Source organism: Penicillium citrinum, assembly GCF_028827155.1.
Source record: "Penicillium citrinum strain IBT 23319 chromosome Unknown utg000001l:1.0-4955037.0:1.0-4956770.0, whole genome shotgun sequence".
Classification (NCBI taxonomy): Eukaryota; Fungi; Ascomycota; class Eurotiomycetes; order Eurotiales; family Aspergillaceae; genus Penicillium; species Penicillium citrinum.
The window spans coordinates 1,384,503-1,409,103 of record NW_026622686.1 but is presented as its reverse complement, the minus strand read 5'-3'; the positions used below and the strand labels follow the sequence as shown (position 1 = coordinate 1,409,103).

The 24,601-nt window shown below is 46.0% G+C and overlaps 10 protein-coding genes across 10 annotated transcripts; 7 read left to right on the top strand and 3 right to left on the bottom strand.

Annotated features, from left to right (window-relative positions):
• Positions 1-4,431: 4,431 nt before the first annotated feature.
• N7469_000545 (uncharacterized protein) lies at positions 4,432-4,971 on the top strand (the record flags this gene model as incomplete). The annotated part of the gene is made up of 1 exon (XM_056639465.1): positions 4,432-4,971. One exon carries the CDS (start codon positions 4,432-4,434, stop codon positions 4,969-4,971), a length of 540 nt encoding a protein of 179 aa, XP_056505222.1.
• Positions 4,972-6,264: 1,293 nt separating this feature from the next.
• Positions 6,265-9,510, top strand: N7469_000544 (mannose-ethanolamine phosphotransferase GPI13; the record flags this gene model as incomplete). Its single annotated transcript, XM_056639464.1, has 2 exons — positions 6,265-6,434; positions 6,516-9,510. 2 exons carry the CDS (start codon positions 6,265-6,267, stop codon positions 9,508-9,510), a joined length of 3,165 nt encoding a protein of 1,054 aa, XP_056505221.1.
• Positions 9,511-10,501: 991 nt separating this feature from the next.
• On the bottom strand, positions 10,502-12,245 carry N7469_000543 (NIF domain protein; the record flags this gene model as incomplete). The annotated part of the gene is made up of 2 exons (XM_056639463.1): positions 10,502-12,097; positions 12,156-12,245. The coding sequence occupies 2 exons, from the start codon at positions 12,243-12,245 to the stop codon at positions 10,502-10,504; spliced, it is 1,686 nt and encodes a 561-aa protein (XP_056505220.1).
• Positions 12,246-12,435: 190 nt separating this feature from the next.
• rrp36 (putative pre-rRNA processing protein) lies at positions 12,436-13,534 on the top strand (the record flags this gene model as incomplete). The annotated part of the gene is made up of 2 exons (XM_056639462.1): positions 12,436-12,585; positions 12,644-13,534. 2 exons carry the CDS (start codon positions 12,436-12,438, stop codon positions 13,532-13,534), a joined length of 1,041 nt encoding a protein of 346 aa, XP_056505219.1.
• Positions 13,535-14,488: 954 nt separating this feature from the next.
• N7469_000541 (HET-domain-containing protein) lies at positions 14,489-16,363 on the top strand (the record flags this gene model as incomplete). Its single annotated transcript, XM_056639461.1, has 1 exon — positions 14,489-16,363. The coding sequence occupies one exon, from the start codon at positions 14,489-14,491 to the stop codon at positions 16,361-16,363; it is 1,875 nt and encodes a 624-aa protein (XP_056505218.1).
• A 1,827-nt stretch (positions 16,364-18,190) lies between these two features.
• Positions 18,191-19,716, top strand: N7469_000540 (uncharacterized protein; the record flags this gene model as incomplete). Its single annotated transcript, XM_056639460.1, has 2 exons — positions 18,191-18,387; positions 18,510-19,716. 2 exons carry the CDS (start codon positions 18,191-18,193, stop codon positions 19,714-19,716), a joined length of 1,404 nt encoding a protein of 467 aa, XP_056505217.1.
• An 805-nt stretch (positions 19,717-20,521) lies between these two features.
• Positions 20,522-21,138, top strand: N7469_000539 (DNA-directed RNA polymerase core subunit RPC19; the record flags this gene model as incomplete). Its single annotated transcript, XM_056639459.1, has 4 exons — positions 20,522-20,623; positions 20,681-20,772; positions 20,863-20,939; positions 21,005-21,138. 4 exons carry the CDS (start codon positions 20,522-20,524, stop codon positions 21,136-21,138), a joined length of 405 nt encoding a protein of 134 aa, XP_056505216.1.
• Positions 21,139-21,691: 553 nt separating this feature from the next.
• Positions 21,692-22,551, bottom strand: N7469_000538 (NADH dehydrogenase [ubiquinone] 1 alpha subcomplex subunit 6; the record flags this gene model as incomplete). The annotated part of the gene is made up of 4 exons (XM_056639458.1): positions 21,692-21,811; positions 22,002-22,148; positions 22,325-22,386; positions 22,509-22,551. 4 exons carry the CDS (start codon positions 22,549-22,551, stop codon positions 21,692-21,694), a joined length of 372 nt encoding a protein of 123 aa, XP_056505215.1.
• A 386-nt stretch (positions 22,552-22,937) lies between these two features.
• loc1 lies at positions 22,938-23,587 on the top strand (the record flags this gene model as incomplete). Its single annotated transcript, XM_056639457.1, has 2 exons — positions 22,938-23,231; positions 23,303-23,587. 2 exons carry the CDS (start codon positions 22,938-22,940, stop codon positions 23,585-23,587), a joined length of 579 nt encoding a protein of 192 aa, XP_056505214.1.
• Positions 23,588-23,841: 254 nt separating this feature from the next.
• Positions 23,842-24,354, bottom strand: N7469_000536 (uncharacterized protein; the record flags this gene model as incomplete). The annotated part of the gene is made up of 1 exon (XM_056639456.1): positions 23,842-24,354. One exon carries the CDS (start codon positions 24,352-24,354, stop codon positions 23,842-23,844), a length of 513 nt encoding a protein of 170 aa, XP_056505213.1.
• Between the last annotated feature and the right edge of the window lie 247 nt (positions 24,355-24,601).

The window sequence follows — 24,601 nt, the reverse complement described above, 5'->3', positions numbered from 1 at the left end:
GGGGGTATCGAAATGGAGGTGGAGAGGGGGGGGGGAGACAGAGAGAGATGGTTGTCGACCGGGGGGAGGGGGGTGGGTGGATGAGAGGGGGTAGAGAGGAGAGAAGGAGGAAGAAAAGAGGATGTGAGGAAGCAAGTTGATGAACGAGAAAATAGTGGAATGCGCGACAGGGAAAGAGTCGAGGGGTGGGAGATTTTTTAGTGGGTCGATGGATGATGAGAATGTGGGCGAGAGACAAAGCACGGCATTAAATGTAGTCCAGCTGTCACACAGGCGACATGTGTGTGAGAAGTTGAAATAGATGGAGAGTGAGAATAGTGGAGGGAAGAAAGACAGTAGACGAAAGACAGAAGAAGAAGAAGAAAAGAAAAGAAAAGAGAAAATGGGAAACCAACTGAAAAAAAAAAGATAAAATTGATAGATAAAAACGAGGCAGAAGAAAGTCGACGAAGACGAAGAAAAATGATGCTGCGAGGCGATCAGCCGCAGTTAGTATCGTATTGGTATTATATACAGTAATGACACAATGATCGGAGGTACATAATGCAACATAATATAGAAATATGAAAAAAAGTATATAAGGTTCTGGCCGCGGTATTGATGTAATAATATACTGTATCATACAGTCACCGTAAATACAGATCGCCCGATCTGACTCCTCGTCACAACTTCGACTCTCCTCGACTCTCCTCAGAATTCTACATAAACCCAATTCTACTACCTTCCAAAGTCCACATATCTACTACTGACACCGTGATATCTAATATTCCATGGCTATAAAAAGTTAGTTCCCTCCATCTCTCCCTCAAATCTGCAATACATCGACAAAGTACACGGCAAACCCTGAAGTCACCACGGCTCCCGCTCCGGGGGAAATTTCCTATCAAGAGAACCTCCTGGCATGTTGATAATTAACCACGGTCGACCCGGAGCATACCGGCTGCTTCGGGAGTCAACACACATTCTAGTGTATTGTTTAGGGTCTGCGAGGGATGAGATCAACACTCTCTCGTACCCAATGTTTAAGATAATCGATCTGTCCCCACTTGGCTTGACTAGCTTGAGTCTGTGTGAACAGCAGGGCAGGGCAGGGCAGAATTGACAGCTACCCCAGTTTATCAAGTGTTTCATCACGTACTGATGCAGATGTCGGAAGATTTACACATAATCTGGTGAGTTAGTAAATAACAGGGGAAATACAAATATGTTGAAAATGCCCACCGCCACCTTTCGAACTGTCCATTCCACCAGTCCTGTTGGCCCTAGCCCAGCTAGCCTGCGACGTACATAGTCCTGCTGGTCCATCTAGGCTCGCTGGTCGATGAATTTCTCCGGTTGAGAACTCAATGGTTGAAACAGGATTGTCATGATCGACATCCCTGGAGGAGACTAGGAGGTGTATGTTCTACTATGTAGGATAGAGTACATACACTCAGTACTAGAGTAACGAAAGGAAATGCTATGTACGGAGTAAAGTAAATAAACTAGAGAACTGCATAACTGAATCACTACAATAGAATAATTTCTCCGTACAGTTTTTGCCAACAATAATCCGAACTGAATGTGTAATGTTCGCAATAGTACCAGGGCTAGTGTTGTAAGTGTAAGTGCAACTCCACTAGTCAACTTCCCCTTGCTTTAAAAAACATCGTCACACTGATCCTTGGACCGGAACATCCCACCCCGAACTACTCCGTGCACATAACATAAATCTTATCGCCCATAATCCGTATAATAATCACAATTCAATCACATATCCTATAATAAATAGGCAATAAAACTCCATCAATCTTTCATATGGTAGTCACTGTAATCCTTCGCACTACAATGATTCAAAAAAGGGCCGAGACAATATCCGTAGTCATACATGAACAAGAATCCACCGTCCACTTCTAAATCTCCCTCAACAATATTACTGTATACACAAAATATACTGACCGTATACTCCGTATGTATATTTATTACCCGCAGATTTTCAATCTCAAATTTTCCCCAGATTGGATCGACCACCTTGCATCCAGCGACCGGTGCACTTAGGAGTTAATGGCGATCGTAAGACATACTCCAAACTACAGTAAACTAATAAAGTAAAGTATCGCGCAGTCCTATACATATACCAAAGTATTCCTACATATATAGTAGGAGAGTATGCGTACAAAGCGGAGTAAGGCACCGCTACCCAAGCAACGGAAAATAGAGCAACTAGTTAGTTAACTAGAATAAGTACGGAGTACATCGTACCTACATGAGTCCGAGTTGACAGCTATGCACGGAGCAGGCTACTGCACGTCTCCACTGGATGTATCAGATTATAAGATTGTTTTCCTGGTACTCTATACATACAGGTAGTCTACACCGCTATAGATACTACAGATAACTATCGCAATCTCGACGCTCTGCGAGGTATGTATCCCGGCCTCACCGCATGCCACGCTGTTGGTGCGATGGGTTTGTACAGATTGATGGCTTGGCGCGTTCGTTTGTAGGTAGTGAACAATATACTATGACAGTGCTAGATACATACATTAAATCATTCTGAGTATCTGATTGCTTCTAAATATCGGATTATAATTACACTGATAGAGTAACTCGGTCGAGTGTAATTGCTAGTAGATAAATGGGATGTACCTAAAATCAACAATACTGAGACGGAACTCGGACTACCACCTTGAACTAAAGTACTTGTAAATACTCTAATAGATACTATGACAGCAGAAATACTAGTAACTTGGTACATTGTTGTCAGTGAGAATGCGAAGAGGGTACATGTAACACAGGCAGTATGCATTCACCCGTACACGAGAACTCCATGTCTGAGGGTCCACTCGGCAAGTTGAAGTTGCAATTTCGGGGTTTAAAATATCTTGTTTGAGTTCGGTGGATATGCGAGAGCCATCAGTCTCTACTCATTTATACTAGTATTCAATAGGATTGTGATGATGTTGGAATCGGTACTGTAGATCTTGGGTTGTGTCTTCATGGGTTACCACATACTATGTGGTGATATATATCCTCAATGTATTAGGGCTGAGTTGATCTGGTCACTGCCACCATATACTGCCAGTGGATTAAATTTACCAGTGTTTATATTTGATAATAGAGAGAACAGAAATGCTTTTGTCTATTACTTGAGAGTCATGAAGAATAATTAATCAAATGGAGTAGATGTACCGAATGCTACTAATTGATCAGTAACTAGTAGTTAATAGTTGTGGATGTGCGTTCATGTGACCGAGCTAACCCTCAACGTGAACATCTTCACAAATATGCTAGTACAAGCAGTTTACTACCTCGATGTCTCTTACTGTTTCTGCCTTAATGATAATTTGATATTCAAACAGATTAACCCTACTAGTAATACGGCTGTCATCCTGAATGAATCTGCCAGGTTCATCGCGCCGCCTGCTATGTTTACTCATTTCCTCATATGGAATGTTTATACTGGTAAACATGCTATCACTAGTATTTCTACCCATGTACGTACACCATATCTCAAGTTTTATGATTCAAACAAGCCTTGGGAACTGTCTCAATCATATGAACTTAGAGCTTAGAGTCTCCTACTTCAGGCTGTCTCACCGAAATGAAGCTGTAGTACATGCATATCTAATTTCTTTTGTCTCATCATCACTACTCACCAACTCTCAACACATTGTAATGGTATATAGAAATAAACAATGATAGACAGCAAATAAATAAACCGAGTACTCTACCGTGAGACATACATACCTCAGATAACTACTCTACATAGTACTGTTATGTTGTTCTTGCTGTACATAGTATGCTGATTACTGTGGAGATACTCCACTCCTCGCGCCAATCTCATCGTCTCATCTCGCGCCGTCGAACCTCTCGCAGCCAGGAACCAGCCTGTGATTGGCTTCAAGTCACACACTCCTGACCAAACTAAACCTCATCCATCTTAGAATCAACAGTTGGCCCCAAAAATAACAAGGCCGAGGCGTTGACCGACCGTGCCAGCGGAGTTGACTTTGGCACTAGGCACTGCCCTCTTTTTTCCCTTGGACTGCCCCTGTTTTCCCTTCATTCTCCATTCTCCATCCTCTCCTCCATCCATCCTCTCCCTCTCCCCTTCTCCTCCCTTCCATTCCAGCAGGTGTCGGCTTTCACTCTTTCAGCTGCACGCCCTGCGATCCATTCTTTTCCTTACACTCTCGTTCTTCTTCACCCCTGTCGACATCCTGCCATTCTTTCCAGGCCTCGACCCAGTCTGCGAACTTCGTACATTCGAAACGCTTCATTCCTGAAACTCCCTTTAGCCCCGGATCCAACCCGTAACACTCTTTCGAACTTATTCTCGTCGATCACTCTCCCCCGCCAAACTTGAGACGCGTTAATCGACCCTATCTACAAGATCAAACATCACACTACCGACAACCCTAAATTCGACCAATATCAACAACCGCCAATATGATCAATTTGATTCCTAGAATCGTTGCTCGCGACAGCAGTAACGACGATGGTCTGTCGACTCCAATGGTCGATCTTCTCATCTCCCTACTGGTTCTCGTTCTCCTCGCTCTCGCTCTGGTCGCTGGTCTTCTCGTCCTTCGCCGGAAACGCCAGGCTATGAAGCAGCAAACCCTGCTCCCAGTCTATAACGGTCAAGCCCCAGCCAACCACCACCGCAGTTTGACAATTACCGCCAATAAGACCGATTCTATCATGGTCCTCGATGAGAAGCGCAACCTCATGGAGAACTCCTCCAGTCCCCCGCCCAGCCCGGTCCCGGAAATCCGCATTACTTTCCCAGAAGAGGAAGATGCCTCCGGCAAGCGTTCGTCTAAGATGGTTGTTGTTCGTATTAGTGAACATGGAAGTGTTGGCCTGGAACCCTGCCACGAGGAACTGCCACCTTATCAAACCAATGACTCTGGTCGATTCCATTCCCTTGATATCGATCGAATGGGTGGCTTGAAGGAAAAGGAGGATGTGAGGAACTATTCCTAGGTGATTACATTACAGTTACCTCTGAATAACTTCCTCCCTCACCTATCACCCGTTATTATTCTTCTCTTCCACGACTTTCAAAAGCATGACGAGCACCTTGGCGACCTTCTTTCTACCTTTCTCTCTCTCTATCTTCTATCTTTGACATATACCTATTACTCTGGTTCACTGCACCGGGCCACTCTTGTGGCATGCACATATACCTGCATCGATCTCACATGCTTGGTTCAAAACAAGCATTTTTCAAAACCCGGGGATGCTTGGTCCCGGCTTCTTGGCTCTATCACTTTTTCATGTGTCTTTCATCCTTGGTGTCGAGATCTGCCAAATACGGGTTGTGTATAGCGAAGTCCTGCCGATTTATTTTCTTCAACATCTTTATCTCTGGCGTTTTTTTTCTTATCTCTTTCTCTTTTATTTTTTTTTTCTCTCCTTACTCGTGGTCTTCCATATTAATTTCTTTCCCTGCCACGTTCCTAGGGTCTGAAAGATATGTGAACAGCGTGTTTTCCTTTTTTTTTCTCCTTCTCTTCTTTTTTGTTGAATATTCTTCTCTTCTTCACATCCCCCCCTTTTTTAGACAGCCTTTATTTTCTTCTATTTCTTTTTCGGGCTTGTCTCTCTACCTCCTTACCTTCTTATGCGTCTCTTGGCGCGCCCCCATTCGGCAGCTGGATAATGTATGTACTAAGTCCTCCTATCTTCTAGCGAACCATGCAATTATGCTCTATCCTGTATATTTTAACTTTGTAAATAGAATCCACTATTTACTTCATTTATTTCCATTAAACATCTTGAATAAATCAATCCGAAACGTAGTGCAACTCTTAAACAATTCTTGTGTGTGACCCACTCAGCCAATCACGCGCCTCTTAAAGCTTCCCAGCCAAAACCCGCCGCTTTCCGCGACGTCAACCCAAATTTACTCCGTCAATCTTGAACTTTTCAATTCTTCACTCTTCTTTACTCTCCCCACACTCCTTTGACATTCCATTCTTTCTCATTGTATTCGCACAGGCGATGTGCAGCTTCTAATCTTTTAAAGGGAAGCCGCTCACCCTGAAGAGCACAGACAGGGGCCACCTCAACTCGCCCGTTCTCGGCCCGATCACTCGACTGGACTCGACATTCTTTCGAGGCGAGTCAATAGGCTCAATCCGTGCTGAACTCGGCTTCCCTGGACTACAGTGATTATATACGGAGGTCCTCGGTCTTGAAAATACAGATTGGCTTCGACTTGACAGCTTGCTTTTACAATTGGATTACATTGATTGATACACGAGGATATTCGATATGGCATCGGCTGCTTCAAAGGGGTCTCTGGGGTCCAATGGCCGGAGAGGAAACCCCCGTATGACTGATCAGTCTAAACCGCCTGGTGTACAGGATCTAAAGGCGCAAGAGCTGGAGAATGAGTTCAAGACTAAGCACATTGGTGTGATGGGTGTGCTCACCTGGATTCTGTGAGTTCTTCAACTGCACAAAGCCAGAAATCGCGCGAGTCAACTAAGAAAATGGGAGCTAATCACGTTCGAATTTTGCAGATTAATCCACATTGCCGGTATTTACTTCTTCACAAAAGGATTCCTGCTCACGCGTATGGTCCTTGAAAATAAATCATCCTGTGAAGTACTCCCTTTCGATATCGCCGCGGACTCGGATATTGCGCCTATAAACCAACGGGAGAATGGATGCTGGCATCAAAAGTCTTTCGATAAGGCCGTTGTCATTATCATCGATGCTCTTCGATACGATTTTACTGTCCCGTTCGTGCCTAAGGAGGAAGACGAATCTGCCCACCTCTTCCATGATAATATTCCCGTTCTTTACGAAACCGCCAGCAAAAATCCTGCCAATGCCTTCCTACTCCCATTCATCGCCGATGCACCTACAGCAACTCTCCAGAGACTGAAGGGATTGACTACTGGAACTCTGCCTACATTCGTCGACGCCGGGTCCAACTTTGCTGGTACCGCTATTGACGAGGATAACTTGGTTGCTCAGTTGCACACTGCTGGAAAGACTCTTGTCCAGCTTGGTGACGACACCTGGCAGGCTCTGTACCCGGGATACTTCGATGCCAATCTAACTCACCCATTTGACTCGTTCAATGTCTGGGATCTGCACACGGTTGACAATGGCGTGAATGAGCATCTTTTTCCGCTTTTGCGTCCAGAGAACAAATCAAAGTGGGATGTCATCTTCGGTCATTATCTCGGTGTTGATCATGCTGGTCACCGTTATGGTCCAGACCACGCAGCTATGGCGAGCAAGTTACGTGAAATGGACCGCGTCATCCGCGATATCATTGCTGCTCTCGACGACGACACTCTTCTTGTTGTGATGGGTGACCATGGAATGGATATTAAGGGCGACCACGGCGGAGAGTCAGACGATGAGATCGAGGCTGCTTTATGGATGTACTCCACGCGCGGTGCTTTCGGCCGTACAAGCAAGGACAAATTACAGCCACCTAAGCATGCAAAGGAACGTCCTATCCCACAAATCGACCTGGTTCCCACTCTAGCCCTGATGCTCGGAATCCCCATTCCATTCAATAACCTGGGCTCGCCCATTGAGGAGGCCTTTGCTGGTCCTAACGGTAACGACTGGGCTAATCTGGCTACGGTTGGCCGTCTTACATCGGCTCAGATTAAGCGGTATCAAGCAGCGTATGCTATTTCCAGCGGCGCTAATGATGACGAAGAGTCTGCTTCACTTTGGTCTGCGGCTGAAGCTGAGTGGAAGACTGGATCGAAGAGTTTCACGTCCAAGTCCACTGCTATCCGTGCTAGTTATGAACTTTATCAGAAGTACCAGCGACACACTCTGGACGTGTGTCGTGGTCTGTGGACTCGATTTGATGTTCCTAGTATGATTCAGGGAGTGGTGCTTCTTTTTGGTGGCATTTCACTTCTTGTATTATATGCTCGTGGCATGAAGAATGATCGCACTGAACTAACTGGTCAACTTTTATCATTCGCTGGCGTTGGATCCGGACTGGGAGCTGCTACTGGCGGCCTTATGTCTCTTTTCGGCTTCACTGAAATGTCCACAATGGATCTATCCATCTTACTGGGTGCAGCTGGTAGCATGATCGGTGCTGCAATTGTGATGGTCAAGAAGCCTGCAAACTTGACCCTGCCTCTGCCAAATGGTATGTGGGGATGGCTTGCACTGTTCTTCACTGTCTCCCAGTCCGTTGGATTCGCCTCAAATTCCTATACGATCTGGGAAGACGAGATCCTACTCTTTTTCCTCACAACGTTCGGTGTCTGTGCAGGAATTTCCTCCATGCGTCAGAAGACACCCACTGACCGTATCCTGGGTGTGTATCACTCAGTTCTCTTCGTCATTCTAGGCCGTCTGGCCTCCTTCTCTCGTCTATGTCGCGAAGAGCAAATGCCCTTCTGCCGCTCAACCTACTACGCATCCTCAACCTCCTCCATCTCCGCACCTTGGCAGCTCGCAATTCCCTTCGTGGTAACGTTCTTCCTACCCGCCGTCATCCGCTCATTCTACGACAGCTCAAAATCATACGAAGGAGCCGCAACCCTTTGGATCAGCTACGCATTCCGCCTCGGCCTCTTCATCACATCAATCTTCTGGATGCTCGAAGGCGCCGACGATGGCGAATGGTTCCCCATAAGCAAAGAAACTCTCAAAACAATCCGTGTCTTCCTAGCCCAACTCGTGCTCGCCATCGCCTTCGCCGCCGGAACAGGAGCATACATCTACTCTAAACCCTGCGTAAGCATCAGCGTCAGCAAACCACAGGAAGATCCCAACGCCCCACCAGCCCCAATAATCGCAGGCCAGGAGCAAAAACCCCGAACAACAGTAACAATCCTCGGATTCGGCAATGTCTACGGAACACGCTTCTTCTTCCTACTCATCAACTTCGCACTAGCCATCATCCTCTTACAAAAGCCCATGGGCCAAGGTGCTATCGCCTTACTAGTCTGGCAAATCCTCTCCTTACTCGAAATTCTCGACACAAACGGTCTAACTCTATCCAATTCATCCATCGGTCCCGTCGTCCTTGGTTTACTTGGTTCATTCTACTTCTTCAAAACAGGTCACCAAGCTACACCAAGTAGTATCCAATGGGAAACAGCCTTCATCCCCTTATCAACAATCAAATACCCCTGGACACCAATCTTCGTCATACTAAACACATTCGGCGCTCAAATTCTTTCCGGAATAGCAGTTCCATTAACAGTTCTCTGGAAAAGACCCTTACAAACACACGATCGTGTCTCCGTCTCCTCCTCCACAAAACATAACCCCGCGACAAAGTTACTTTCAGACGTTGTCCAGGCCGTGTGTACACATACACTATATCTAGCAACAATAAATCTAGCTACGACAATGTGGGCAGGACATCTCCGTCGACATCTGATGCTATATCGAATTTTCAGTCCGAGATTCATGATGGGTGCGGGTGTCTTGGCTATTGTTGATGTCGTTTTGATGATATTTGCTGTTGGTGGTGTGAGATGGAGTACACTTAGTGTTGGTGAGATTTTTGGTTGGTAATTTTGCATTTGCATTGATAGGGGGGGGGGGGGTCTATACCAAATTTTTTTTTTAATAGAGTGGATTATGTTGATATGTGGATATGTTCATGGAATCTGGTTGTAATGGCTGGATATCCATTGTTTTATTATTGTATGTATTTGGAATAAAATATTTAAATAAATGTAATTCTTCAACTGCCAGTACATTAGTACCTAATAAGTACCTACTAATAATGTGTTATGCCCGCGTGCCCAGGGGAGAATATTAAAGTAGGACTATTATCATTGATGTATTTGAAATCTACTGACTCCGATGATTAGGTTCATTCGATATCTATTGATGAGAGATGCTATGCATAAAATATAAGAGCACTAATTACAAATACACAAGCAAGAGAAGAATATTTAACAACCAGCAACCACTCCCATAGCCACTACAAATGTGTAGCCACGACAAGTGATATAATACATTTCAAAGAATCCATGCATCACCTTCGAAGACCAAGTCCATCCTCAAGACGATCTAAGAGCGAATTTGCAGACGCAGAGGAAGTAGCAGGGGAAGGTGATCGTTGTCTTTTCTCAGAGGGTATATCAGGTACTTTTGCAGCAGAGACTGGCAGGGGTTCAGTCGGGAAAGTGTTCATTGGCTGGGATTGGGGGAGTTTCGGCGTCATCTTGGACTGGATGTATTTGATGTCTTGGTCGAAATGTATAGCGTGGCGTTGAAGGGTCGATTGGTGATTGATCTTGAGCGGGGGGGATATGGGTCTTGTTTTTTGCCTTTTCCTTTTCCTTTCTTGCGTCTGCTGAGGTTTGCTGTGGAGGGATTGTTTTCAGGGTTTGTGGGTGCGTTCGAAGTTGAAGTAGAAGCAGGGGCAGAAGCTGACACATTGGGCACTTCTGTCGTTGCTGAAACTTTTTTTGCTGCTGCTTGTCGAGAAGCTTCTCTTGCAGCTTCTCTTGAAGCTTCTTTTGCAGCTATTTTTGCAGCTTCTTTTGCCGCCTTTTTAGCGACTTTCTTCTCCTTCCCGCGTTGTTTTTTTCTCCTCTTTGCTACGTCTGATAGCTTCTGGTTCTGTTGGTGGTTGATTGATGGCCGTGAAATTGTTCTGGGCCTGCGAAGACGCGGGAGGTTGTGAGAGACTGATTCCGCCTTCTTCATCAGCTTCTTCTGGTGGGAATTCCATATCTAGAACAGTACTTTTTTGCTGATCTGCAGATTCATTCCATTTACGAAGTACTTTGCTGACGTCGTCGTAACGCGAGAGAGTGTCTAATCGGGCGAGAACTTTTGTGAATAGCATTGACTCGTCGATATTCGGATCATTGGTGAATTCGGGGATTTCCAAGATGTTGTACGGCTCACTTAGAGCCTTCAATTTGCTATCATCGATCAAAATAGTATTCGTTTGATCCCATCTTTGACCCTCAGGAAAAGAAGCTGCCAATTTTCTGTAATTTTGTTTCTTCTTTGTTCGTTTCACGCTGAGCGTTTGCTGATTTGGTCCGGGTTTGATGGCTTCGTTGCCCGGGTATGCACTTTGTACATCGGAACTACTCCAAACCTTATCGAGCTCTTTGTAGACCTGCAGTTTCGCATTGTATTGCACAGTTGAGAGACCAAACTTGTCGCGGCCCCATAAAGCCACGAGACGGCGCTTTTTGTTTTTCGAGAACAACTTGGCGCAAACAGCCTCTACAGTGGCAGGTTTCGAGCTGGACCAGATCATGACCGCGTATTTCTCAGTTAGAATATCTAAGAAATCATCCAGACCGGCACGCGACGCAAAGCTGGGAGGAAGCTTTTTGTGTTTTCGACAGATCAAAGTCCCATTCAGATCCAGAATGATGAGTAGAGGCCGCGGCAAGCTACACCTTTGAGGCTTCTGTGATGCTTTTTGCATATACTCGGTACTGACGATTGGAATATCCATTGGGGGTGTTGGCATTCGTGGCCTGGAAGATACCCTTTGTGCACCACGAGCTGGCCTAGCAGGTTCGGCCATTGTACTCATGGGCCGCACTCCTTGCAAAGGAGCCATATTGTTCATGGGCATCATCGGAAACTGGTTCGGGAAGTTTCCTGTCATGGCTAAATGCCTCGGATCCAGCATAGGCATCATAGGTGGTACAGACATTGAGGGATGATTCGAAGTCGAAGGATTCCACGAAAAAGCATTGAATGGACCAAAATTCACTTGCGAGGCAACAGGTGTGTACCCCATCGGGAGTTGACTGGGTTTGGCCGTATGATTCGGCGGGGGTGCTGTGTACGGGCTATATCCAGAAGAATGTTGTGATGCTGGTGTCTGCGCAGGATGGCTGGCATGTGTGCTCGTTCGCCAGTTCTGTTGCGAAGAGCTAATATAGGGCGCTCTCCAAGAATGACCGTCACTCTCGGCGTGGTGTGCGTTCGAGCCCATCGCTTCTATCCCATTATGCGACAACCCAACTTGGTCGACTTTGGGATGCTTTGGCACCGGTTGAGACACGGCGCCCTGCGCGCGTCTCTTCGCTTTCTGTGAGCGAGTCAGTTTGGCAGATTTAACGTAGTTCGAAGAAGAATTCGCGCGGTAGTAAGAGACTGGTGCAGGATAAACAGGCTGTAACCATAATTAGTTTTGATAAATTCCTGGGTGGGCTATGAGTACCCAATCATACCGAACAAGCAAAAGCAACTCTGTAATGCTGCGAGAGAACAGAGCCGGTCAAGACAGGCCGTCTAAACGTAGCGCGAAAAAGAACAGACATGAAACTAAAAAAAAAAATACAAGAAGAGAAGAAAAGAAAGGATAATGCAAGTTTCTTCCCCAAAATTGGACGGCGCAAAGGCTTATCGCGGCTTATCTCTTCACCGCCCGGCAGTACTTTTTTTCCGCCAAAATTTCGCGGCGAAATTGACTTCAAAGTTAACTCAACAAGCATTTTGACAAAGATCAACATGGCGATTTCAGATACGCTGAATCGCCGAGTGCGAGCTAGGCCGGAGGAAGACGACGAAAGTGTTTACTCAGGGGAGTCAGATATGGGCGACGAAGTCCCCGGCGGCGGAGAGGGCGAATCTGATGCGGAGGATCAACATTCTCACAGCGTAAGATCATGTCAATCGATCGCATGGTAAGATTGAGGCTAATCAGGGTTGAATATAGTCGCAAGGATCCGATGATGGCTCAGATGAAGAAGGCCCAGGGCAGGACGACAGTGATCCCGGCGAAGAATCCTCAGATGCCGGCGATGACAACGATGATATTCAAGCTTCTTTGAGCAGTGTTTCATTCGGTGCTCTCGCGAAAGCACAAGCTTCAATGGGATCTCAGAAAAAGAAGGAGAAACAATCCAAGTCCAAGGATGATACCGCCACAACTGCCTCCCCACTCGACGATATCCGAGCACGAATCCGTGAAGCGCGCGAACAGAAGCGCGAAGCTGCCGCCAAGGAGAAGAAGACTAGTCGCCCATCAAAACATGCGCCAATGGTTCAATCTTCCAAACACGCAGTTTCACGACGACGCACAGTTGTTGAACCACCAGCTGTCGCGAAAGCCCGTGATCCCAGATTCGACGCAGCAGTCATGGGTCACAGTGGTGCGGGGAAGTACAACGCAGCTACGAATAAAGCATATGCATTCCTAGACGATTACCGAGCGTCAGAACTGAAAGAGTTAAAGGCTCAATTATCCAGGACCAAGAATGCTGAGCAAAAGGAGGAATTGAAGCGGCAAATTCGATCCGCTGAGGATCAAATGAAGACACGCAAGAATCAGCAGCGCGAACGGGATGTTGTTGCTGAACACAAGAAGCGTGAGAAGCAGTTGATTCGTGAGGGCAAGAAGAGTACCCCGTACTATTTGAAGAAGTCGGATCTGAAGAAGCAGGTGTTGGAGAAGAAGTATGAGGAAATGGGATCGCGGGATCGCGCGAAGGCTCTAGAGCGCCGTCGGAAGAAGATTGCTTCTAAAGAGCGAAAGGATATGCCAATGGAACGGCGTGGGATGGATGACGCGCCTCCAGACCGGGGCAAACGTCGACGACTTGCTTAGATGTAGACCCCTAGGGATATAGATGGGTGTTGAAGTACTATCCAGCGATTCTCTCTTTAACATATGCAGTTTTTAATGTTTGCATGAATGGCGAATGTGAATAAAAGTATGAACTTCAATAGTCTTTTTAGGACATTCACAACACACTATATCACAGCGTGATATCAAAGGTACTATTGAAAGATGCCACATAGGGCTGATCTCATTAGAATGCCTGGGAGTTCGGATTGCAAAGTATTCTACGGATTAATAGCCCATGATGTCCATCTAATCAGTGTGCGAATTTCTCAACTACATGGAATCATGCGTGTACGTTCATAGACTGCATCGAAGTACATTATCTACCTAGAACGGTATTCTTGTAAATCTTCAAGTTCTAATGGGATTTCTCCTGTATACTCTCAAGTATGAACCATCAATCTACCAAATTTGAATGTCTACCCTAGTTTTCTGATATACATACTGTACATTCTTGCCAATATCTCCAGTTGATATGCAAACATCACAGTCTTGCAGGTTCCTGCTATCCTAGGAACGACTGTCTATGGATAGTAGATGCGCGTGGGCTATTACAAATACAATACTTTGCTCTAAGGCCAATCATTCAGGAATTTACTACTGTGAATCAGAATTAACATAGCCCATGAATGCAGCTGAAAGTCTCCAAAACTTTTGGCCCCTTCGCCCTATAAATATCATTGGAGCGCCCAGCTGACGTGTCCTTGCCTTGAAATGCTGTCTTCTCTTTTTTTTTTCTCGTATGGGTGAGGTTCGTGGATACTTTTAAGCACGAGGAAGCGCCGTTCAGCCCTAACCAGCACAGTTTGTCCTTTGAATCCTCACATCTCTAATTCGCAGTACTTCCACTTGGGTATTGAATTCAACTACTACAAAGCTGTACTCGAGGAGATCTTTGCTTGCTTTATTCAAGAACTTCTACGCAATCTTCTCATTATGCGTCTTTTGTCGTCCAAGATTCCTAAATCAGGCGAACTTACAATCAAAGAAGTCGGCGACCCTGGTAACGAACAGTACGCCATTCTCTCACACAGATGGGGGGAAAAAGAAATTACTTTGAAAGACGTCGAGTCTGGGTCATACAATAAAAATTCGGAAGCATATCTAAAGATAAAAGGCTGCTGCAAAGAAGCAGAGAGAAATGGCATTGATTGGGTTTGGATAGATACATGCTGTATCGACAAAACGAGCAGCGCAGAGTTATCTGAAGCGATCAACTCGATGTACTTTTGGTACGCAAAGGCCAATGTCTGCTACGCATATCTCAATGATGTGTTCTACAAAGAAGAATTTTCGAACAGTGTCTGGTTCACAAGAGGATGGACTCTTCAAGAGCTGATAGCCCCTTCGAATATGAAATTCTTCAATCGGGGTTGGCAGTATCTTGGAACCAAACTTGATTTCATAAATCAACTGTCAGCATGCACTGGTATACCCACTGGTATTCTCTCTGGAAAAGACGATCTTGAATCACTCAGTGTCGCGCAGAGAATGTCCTGGGCAGCTAAAAGAGTCACGACAAGAATCGAAGATCAAGCTTATTGTTTGATGGGCATTTTCAGTATCAATATGCCACTACTCTACGGTGAACGGGAAAATGCTTTTATACGACTTCAGGAAGAGATACTGAGACTCTCTGACGACCCTACTCTATTTGCGTGGAGATCTACTAATGGAAAGGGACTTCTTGCCCCTTCACCAGCTGCATTTCTCGATTCTCGCGATATTGTTCGAAGCAGCCAGAGAAATGATCACCATGATCCTCCGAGTATCAGCAGTCGTGGTATCTGTCTGCGAGTTCCTATCATGGGAGTAGGGCCTGGTGTTGGACTTGTCATTCTTGATTGTCAACGGAAAGGAAGCGGGAATAAAATGATTGCCCTGTATATGCAAGACATCTTCCTAAAACGTGACCCTTGGTTGACGATGCAGCAATTTACGAGGGTCTGGCCGGCGGATTTCAAAGAGATCGATCTGAAGAACTTCCGGAATGATCGGTATTCAATGAAGAAGATATGGGCTCGAAGCGGTCGAGCGACTGGTACGCAGAGACCAAACGCTGGCGACACAGCCAGGTTTTTGCCGGAGCTTTATTCAGACGAACAGCTCCAAAGAATAATGAAGTTGGGTCCTAAAGTCGCATTTCAATATGTAATGTCAGCGGGAAGTGAAGAAAAAAGCCTGGGGCTTGCATGGTGTGTATTGGTCCGACAGGACGTTGAGAAACTTGTGAAGATGAACAAGTCGTTAGGTAGTTACTTCATACGGCCTAAAAGTGAAGTAAACCAATCGATCACCTCTCTGTTCACGATGCTCGTTAGCCAAGGTCTGACATTGGAGCAATCTACATGGTGGGAAATCATGGAGATTGCTATAAAGAAAAAAGATGAACCGATGATTCTGGCGATACTCAAGGGCCATGATATGACCGATAGCAAGAGTGAGTTTCGTGAGGAAGCACTGGAATTTGCTGCTAAATTGGGGGATGAGTCGGTTATCAATGCGATACTTGAGTACGCAGGCTGGCCAGAACAAGCGAGCTGGCTGATACACCAAGCCGCCATGAATGATAAATATTTCACAGCTAAGCTGCTGATTAAACGGGGTGCACCTGTCAACGAGTGGAATACAGACTATGCAGGCACTCCGCTGATCCAAGCTGTCCTTGTAGGTCATGAAAACTTGGTGAAATTGCTCCTTCAGAATTGCGCAACATTCAGTACGGAACTCATCGATGCAGCAAACCGTCAAGGGAGGCCTTCAATCGCTCGATTGCTGAACACTTATTCTAGATCGGGCAAACGAGGTTGAATAGTTGGTAGTCGATATTCGTATAAACTATCGATGAATCTGTGGTGCGTTGTGTAGGAATTAGATGCCATGTACGCAGTATGGAAACTAGACCTGTGTAGATGTACAGTATAATTCTCATCACTGATGAGAGAAGCTTCAGCTGAGTATTGATGAACCAGCTGGTCAATAATCCAATGTGATAGTGTGATTGATAAGAGTCGAGTAAGCCTTTGCGAGGGACTCCGTTCCTGTGTACTTCGTACCCATACATAATACAACCGAAACAAACAAATCAATAGCTTGGAGATCGGTCACAGAGGTAATTTCCATAAAACGCTAGTTTCACTAGAATCGAAGCAAACTAAATTGGCAGAGGGCATTCCCCTCTGATTGATCTGTGCGTTTGGACTCATCGTCCCCAAAAATGAGTGACGTGAGGACAGCAACCAATCATCACAGGGCCAGGGCGTAAAAGTGCCAGATGAAGGATCCGACAGGGGAATAGTTTGCTGTCGGTAGAGGGTTCCGTGCATTAGCTTAGGGCACGAGCCTTTCTATTTTTTTTTTTTGTCCTTTTGTGCTTTGTTTCTTTTTCTTTTTTTTTTCTTCTTTCTCTTAGGGAGACCCACTTGGAGAAAGAACTGGTTCTCAGTTCTGGGGAATTGCGGATGAGCAGGAGGATTGTGGATGTATTTCCGGAGGGTGCACGGAGATTGACTAAATGTACTCCGTAAATGTTGACTAAATAACTTTTCATGGAAATGAATAATGGGATAGGTGGACGGAGGGAGGACCCTTTTTGCCCCCCCTCCATAATAAGCGCCGTCTGCGCCATGTTTGACATAGAACGTGATATGAGTTGCTGCCCAAGTGTGTGAATGTGGAGGGTGTCGAGTTCATGCAGATCGAAAGCACCAGTCCTCGCCGATCCAAGACCGAGACCCCAGAAGGCCACAGAGACGGTCTTAGCTGGATTTGTTATTTCAGAATTCTGTTGGGGGCCAAACAGTGGTGGATCATGGATGTGATGCTGGCAGTACTATGTACCGTGTACCATCATATAGGACAGATGAACAGAGTGATGATGAGTTGATAGTACAGAGTCAACCATATGATATTCTCTCACATAGCTGATGGTGTACGCTGTGAATGCTGAATGATTCACGAACACCCTCAAACAGGGGCTCGACTAGAAACACGGCGTGTCTCAGCCAGACGATCCTGATACGCCGGGCTCCGGCAGTGGTGCAGCAAGTGTTTGAGCGCGGCTCCACCGAAACTCTGGACTCCTCCGTATTGCTGATTTCAGTGGTTCAGTATTCAGTATTGAGTAATAATTCAGCGGTGTTGTTTCAGTGTCCAGTAGTCAGTATTCAGTGTGAGTATCCAGTGTGTAAATGTGGTGTAAGTGTTAGGTGTTGTGGTAAATACTGAACTGATAGAAAAGTTCCCGTGACTTTGCGACTTCCCCTCTTCATTTCCCCCCTTCTGCTTCTGCTTTCATCTCTTTTTGCTTCCTGGTGATTTTGTGAACTCGCCCTCTATCTTTCTCTCTCTCTCTCTCTCTCTCTCTCTCTCTCTCTCTCTCTCTGCTGGACTCTCTCCCTTTCATTTCATCTCTTGTCCCTCCTCACCTTGGAGCATCACTGTCGCTCGCTTTCCTTGATGCTCCACACTTTGAACTCTTGAAGCCCGGAGGCTATTCCCGCCGATCCGAAAACAAAAAGGAAGACAAAAGGATTTAATAATAATACCAAGTCATTGTATCATTGAGACTTGAGTTCTTTGATTGAACTGAACTGGTGACCTCGGGATACTCTGGAGTATAATATCTGGTGCTCCGTCATGTCTACCGCAGTTGCGCCCGCGACAGCTGCTCCTCTGTCGTCGCCTCATGTCACTCGCGATCCCAGTCCAAAGAATTGCCCGGCCTTGGCTCCTCCTCCTGCTGGCGCGGCGAATTCCTCTCCCTCTCGATTATCGACAAATTCACAAGATGCCACTCGAAAAGATACCCCCGAGCACAAAGATCCAGCCTCACCGTAAGTCAGCGCCAAATGAAGATACGAGAAGAGAGAAAAAAAAATATAGATAGAAACGCAATCGAGAGATGGTTGCACCTTGATATCCGATGTGAGTCAGACAAGCTAATGGTTGGTTACAGATCAGGTAGCGCAGGTCCAAAGATCACCGTGAAAAAAGAACCGCCTTCGTCGCCGCGGATGCAGAGTAGTCGCCCACGTCCACGCAAGCTGGATCTGTCCACTAGTCTTCCCTCTTCGAATAACCTCTCGGTTCGACCACCTGGAGGACCCATGACCGCTCGGGACGGCGTCAGTATGCAAGATGTCGGTCTGGCGTGTTTGTCGCCGGGCTTCCAGACCCATGATCCGATTATGAGAGAACAGCTCCAACGGAGTCTCTCTGTGCGCGATCAGCAACGGTCAATCATCGAAGCCCGGCTACAGAAGTCGGCCAAGGATGATGGCTCCGATGGCATCAAGCCATCGGAGATGGGATTTGTGGGACCGAAGAGTTCCAAGCGACGACCTCCGCCGGGTCTCTCGATTGTTCCTCCATCAGCTTCGCAGTTTGCGAACGAACGCGTGATCCAATCCGCCCCGCTCAATCAGACCTTTACTGGACGACACCAGCCTCAACCATTGACTCGCCATGTGGTCAATCAGAGTCCGACATTGGGCTCAACTTCGCACATGCACCAACTCCCCGCCGCCCAGACCAACAACCGTCTTCCGCCTCTTTCCGATGTGTTTGGTTCAGATACCTTGGGTCGGGACCGAGAAACAGCCCGCCCAGATGCGAATCGCTCTGGTGTATATTTGAACGCTTCAAGCACCAATTCTTCCCAGTCAAATCTCGCACCGCTTCCTTCCCCCGGTCTGCCGGGCAACAATCAGGCACAGACCCCTAGTCGATCTCGGGAATATCGCTCAGCCGAAGAAGCAGTGCAAGAAATGTCTGGAGGACGTGAGGAATTGCTGCCACGCATTGTACACTATGGAGGTCACCAACCACCCACCCCACCATCTCCTCATGCATACCATGCTGCTCCCAAGACGGCTCCTCTAATTTCCGACAGCATGGCTAACCACATGCTCCAACCTCCTACCATGCAAACCGTCGATACTACTGCCCGCCGTCGTCCTCGGAGTGAGTACGAGCAAGATAATGGAAGTCCACCATTAGGACATGGCCCGGATCGTCGGCAGCGGCCTAATCCTGCTGCCAGTGCAAACTCGACATCTTATGGACCTTTCGGTGCTGGCCGAGACTCCCCTGAAACCCAACGCAGAAAGAAAGAAGAATTCTTGGGCCTCTGTGCTCGGGCTTGGGATCTCTTCCATTCTTAGACCTCTGCAATCATGGGTGTTGATCATCATTGCTGGGAGGCGAATTCTCCAAGTCACTTCTCACTCCGCTGATACAAACTCAGCATTCTATCTATTCTCCACTTTCCCGGGCTATTGTTCATTCCCGGTTGATTGAACAGATGATTCCGAAATTCTTCTACATGACAGTTATGTTTATATTATCTATACCATCCAGTACGACAGTGTTGAGCTCCGCTCATTGGGAAAAAAAAACCCCTCCGCTTGCCCTTCGGGATGTTGCATTGGGAGTTCTGGGGCGTTATTTGCTTTTTACAATATACCTTTCTGGATGTTTGCTTTTGGGACTAGCATTGTGAATGGGTTTCGATCAATTGTTTTTTTTCCCCTGAACTGGTACTGGCTCGAATATTTGTGCTTGTGCCTGTGCTATATCGGCCCTGAATATGCCCACATAATTGTAATTCATTTACCGTATACCCAATTGCTAATACCGGCCCATAATAACCATTGCAAACTTTTACAAATCATTAAAATATCACAAACTGCCTTCAAGATTGAATCTCATCATTTAGAGGCTGTACCTGTACAGTATATGCTCGGTTTCCTAAAAAGAAGGCGGTGAGACCCTATCGATAACCCACTTTTTTCTATCGAGAAATTCCAATCCGCAGAACATCGCATTAGTTTCTATTCTGTCCACGAAGCTTCTCTCTATCTCCTACAATCCATTCAATCAAGACCGATCCAGCGCGCACAAATCTACAGCTACAACTGACGCCAACACCACCAATCAACCCCCCACGAAACCCACCCTACAAGCAAAATGCCCGCCTCCGTCCACTCAGAACAAGAACAAGATCAAACCATGATGGACGCAGAGCCCGAGATCGACCCCATAATGCTAGACGAGAAGCGCGTCGTCGTGGTATGTACAATACTATCCTAGTATTTCTCTGAAATTCCGCTAATGGACATTTGTTAGCTCCCCGGATCCTCCGAAACATCTGCATCCTTCCAATTCGAAGGTGAGGGCCATACAATGGGTAATGCCTTGCGATACGCAATTATGAAGAAGTACGTATTACACCCCGAGAGAAAGACGAGATTGTAACCTGAGGGAACTAAACTGAACCGAGCTGAGCTAATGGGTGTTTCATTTCTTAGTCCCGCGGTTGAATTCTGCGGATATACAATTCCCCATCCCTCCGACGCAAAAATGCATCTTCGTATCCAGACAACCGGTAAGAACCCACCCTGTATACATAGTATATGGGGGCGAGACAAAAATCATACTAATGAATAGCAGAAAATACTACCGCTCTCGAGGCATTGGAGAAGGGATTTAGTGATTTGATGGATCTTTGTGATGTTGTTTCGGAGAAATTTACTGCGGCTAGGGATCAATTTAATGAGGAGAGTGGGAATAAGATGCAGTCTTAGGAATTGTGTATTATGCATTTGTTTTTGGGCGTTAGGTTCACTATTGATGTGGAGATGTATAGTTCTTATAAACTGAGTTGCATTTATGGTTCTTTGATTAGATGGGTCGTTGGTGCTATACTAGCAATATTTACTTGGAGATTAATTATCAAGTGTATAAGTAGGTAGTAGTAGAGGTGATGTATATCAAGGTAGTGGTTTCTAACCATTCATCGATTCAATGTTGAACTGTATCACAATCCAGTAGTTACTGGGAGTAGTGGTATACATTGATAGTATTCCAACATTGGAAAGTCAAAGTAATCTAGAATAATTCCTTACGCCTAGATGTATATACACAATCATGTCAGTCTTGACTCTAGAGCACTTCATATACAATCCCTTTGCAAGGGGAAACACTACACTACACACTGAATGGCCGTTAAAGTAAATTGGCAACTACTCAGACAATATTTACACATCATGTCTTCGCCGATGGCACTCCACCGACTATCATGCCATAGCCTGGCGAATAAAGAAAAAGGGATTGGCGGGGGTATAGAAAACAATCTTTTCAATTACGACCCTCCAGGAATCCGGAGACAAAGTTGCGGGGTAGACGGGCACCGGGATCCTCCTCTGGACGGAAGTACTTCATAACATGAGAGAGTTGCTTCCAGTAGTTGAGAGTTTCCTAATTATCATCAAATCATATTAGTATTGGATTGTGTTGAGCGGTGGATATAGTAGAGTGGGCGAAATGGCAGAATATACGAATGGCCAATGGGACAAGCTTGAATAAGCCTTGCCGATCAATGCTCAATCGCTTATACAGTATTCCGTTTATGAATAGTCCCATCCACTGGGGGTTCAAGTATACTAACCTGGAACTCGGCGTGGCTCTGGAAGAGCAGGACATCGACGGCGGGAAGCTGGCTGACGTAGCGGTGCTTCTCGAATTCCTGGCGGATCTTGGTGCGAATGGCGGACACAGGCATGTTCAGCGAGTACATGGTTTGGATTTCAGGGGACTAGTTATATAGACCCGTTAGCGTGCGAACTCATTAAGTAATGACCGAGTAATCGATTTCGTCTCGCTGCCTTTGTTCCATCTATCCAATTCCAATTCCACTTCACAGGGCATACTGGCGGGTCCGGAACAAGGGCAGGGTATGGCAAGGCGTAAGAAAAAGCAGGACAAACTGACCGCGCGCAACCACTCTCGGTAGGTCTTCAAGACTCGGAACTTAGCATCGGTCCAGTTAACGGCTGAATAAAGCGAAGGAGATATGTTAGCTATTCTGTACACCACATCCGAGTCCAATTATAGGATATGCTGAGTGGTCGTTCGGAACACCTCGGGGCAATTGAGTGGGAAATTGGGGACATACAAGAGCGCGTCCGCTGCGCGAGATAGGTAGGGTTAATAGTCATAATGAGATATGTGAGTCCACTTGGTCCGAAGATCACAGAGGAGGAGGGAGGGGAATTGGAGGTTCACACGAGCTCTTCTGGTGGAGGTTTGAGGTTTGGCTGAGAACGGGGTGATTCTTCACCGCCTACCCAATTCAAAAAATTTCTCATGCATTTCGCCTCGACTTTTCTCCGATAAACATTTTCCTTGACAATAAATCGATAATCTTTACAATTCATTCTGTGATTTCCCGGGAGTCTCTCATATTGAGATTGAGGGTTTGATTCTGGTGATATCTCATATACCGACTTTTCCATTCAATAGTCGTTTGTCGTTGAGAATTTCACTCGGCGCATTTTTTTTCCCGCATCTCGTCTTGTCGGTTCGATTCCCCGCGCAATACGATATGGCGCCGACAAAAGGCTCTTCTAAGGGTGGTTCTGCTGGAGGGAACAAGGGATCTAAGTCTTCTACGCTTTCATCTGCCTCGCGTGTGAGCAAATCAAGCAAAGGCGCTAAGCGTCCACCTCCCGTTGAGGTTAAGAACAAGGCGCGTACCGAGAAGGAAAATCTTGCGAAGAAGAAGAAGAGAGTCTATACCGAGGCCGAGTTGGATCTACCTAAGTTGAACACCATCACTCCTGTTGGTGTAGTCAAGCCTAAGGGTAAAAAGAAGGGAAAGGTTTTCGTGGATGATCAGGTACGTTTACACTGGCCATACAGTTGAATCCCAGTTCAAACTTTCGATACTAATTTCTTTTTTTTTTTTAGGAGGGCATGATGACAATCCTTGCTATGGTGAATGCAGAGAAAGAAGGACAAATCGAATCCAAGATGATGAAGGCACGCCAATTGGAAGAAATCCGAGAAGCTAAGAAAAAGGAGGCCGAGGCTCGAATCGCCGAGAAGAAGGGCAAATTGGAGGCTGTGAAGGATTCCATCCGACAAAAGAAGAAGGGAGGTAAGGGCAAGACTGATGATAGAAAGACGACATCTTCATCATCCAGTGGCTCCAAGTCCGCCAAGGGAAAGCGGAAGAGTGTTTCATTTGCTTAAACAAGACCAAAAAGCGACTTTTGTCTATACCATTTCATGTATTTAGACCGGGGTATGGCGTTCTGACCGGATTATGTCTACAAAAGATAGCACCTGTCGACTATGTTGACGGAGCTTGATTCGATTATGGATCATGAATAATAGCATTGCGTATGGCTGGAAAATAATAATCACTACCCGTAATGAACCTCGTATTCTCATCTATAGCAAATCAAATATTCTCTACACTCGAATCTCCATCCATTATCTATTAATCACATCAAGAACAAACTCACAAAAGCAGCCAACCCCGTAATCCCTCCCAAAACACCAACATCAGGATTCAAATTAGACCCAGTATTCCCCCAGAAATCATCCCATTTATCCTTAACATCGTCCCCAAAATCATCAACCTTATCAAAGATACTCCGCCCATCATCATCATCAAAACGACAGTGATCATCGTCATCATCATCACAGCATCCATATCGATTATGTCTTTTCCGACATTCTTTATCAGAAGGACAACCGCCCGAGAAGTCATTCGGGCAGCAATTATAAGAGCTGGGGAAACATGCGTCTCCGCATTTCACCTGGTCACTCGAACATTCATTATCTGAGTCTGGCCGAGGAGAACGTGCTAGGACGTGTGCGGGAACGAGGCTTCGAGCGGGAGTCATGACGTCGCGAGGGAGTAGATTGGAGGTTTTCTCTGAGGCGAGGGATTGTACAGCGAAAGCGGACAATGGAGATAAAAGTAATGCGCCAAGGTAAATAGAGAAATGCATTGCGATTGAGTGTGAGTTGTGAAATAGGCTCGTTTATGTTGAGTGTAGTATACAGTTGGATGAGCTGTATCTATATTTTTATAGTCCGTAAATCGAAGATTGAGGATGATATTATAATGAAAAAAAATCGGTAATCACCAACCATGACCTCTCTTAAGTACACAGATCCTACATCATAATTATTATATTCTATGTTTACTCTTGTGGCGTTGTTTTTAGGGCTTCACGCCAAAAGGGGAATCACCCT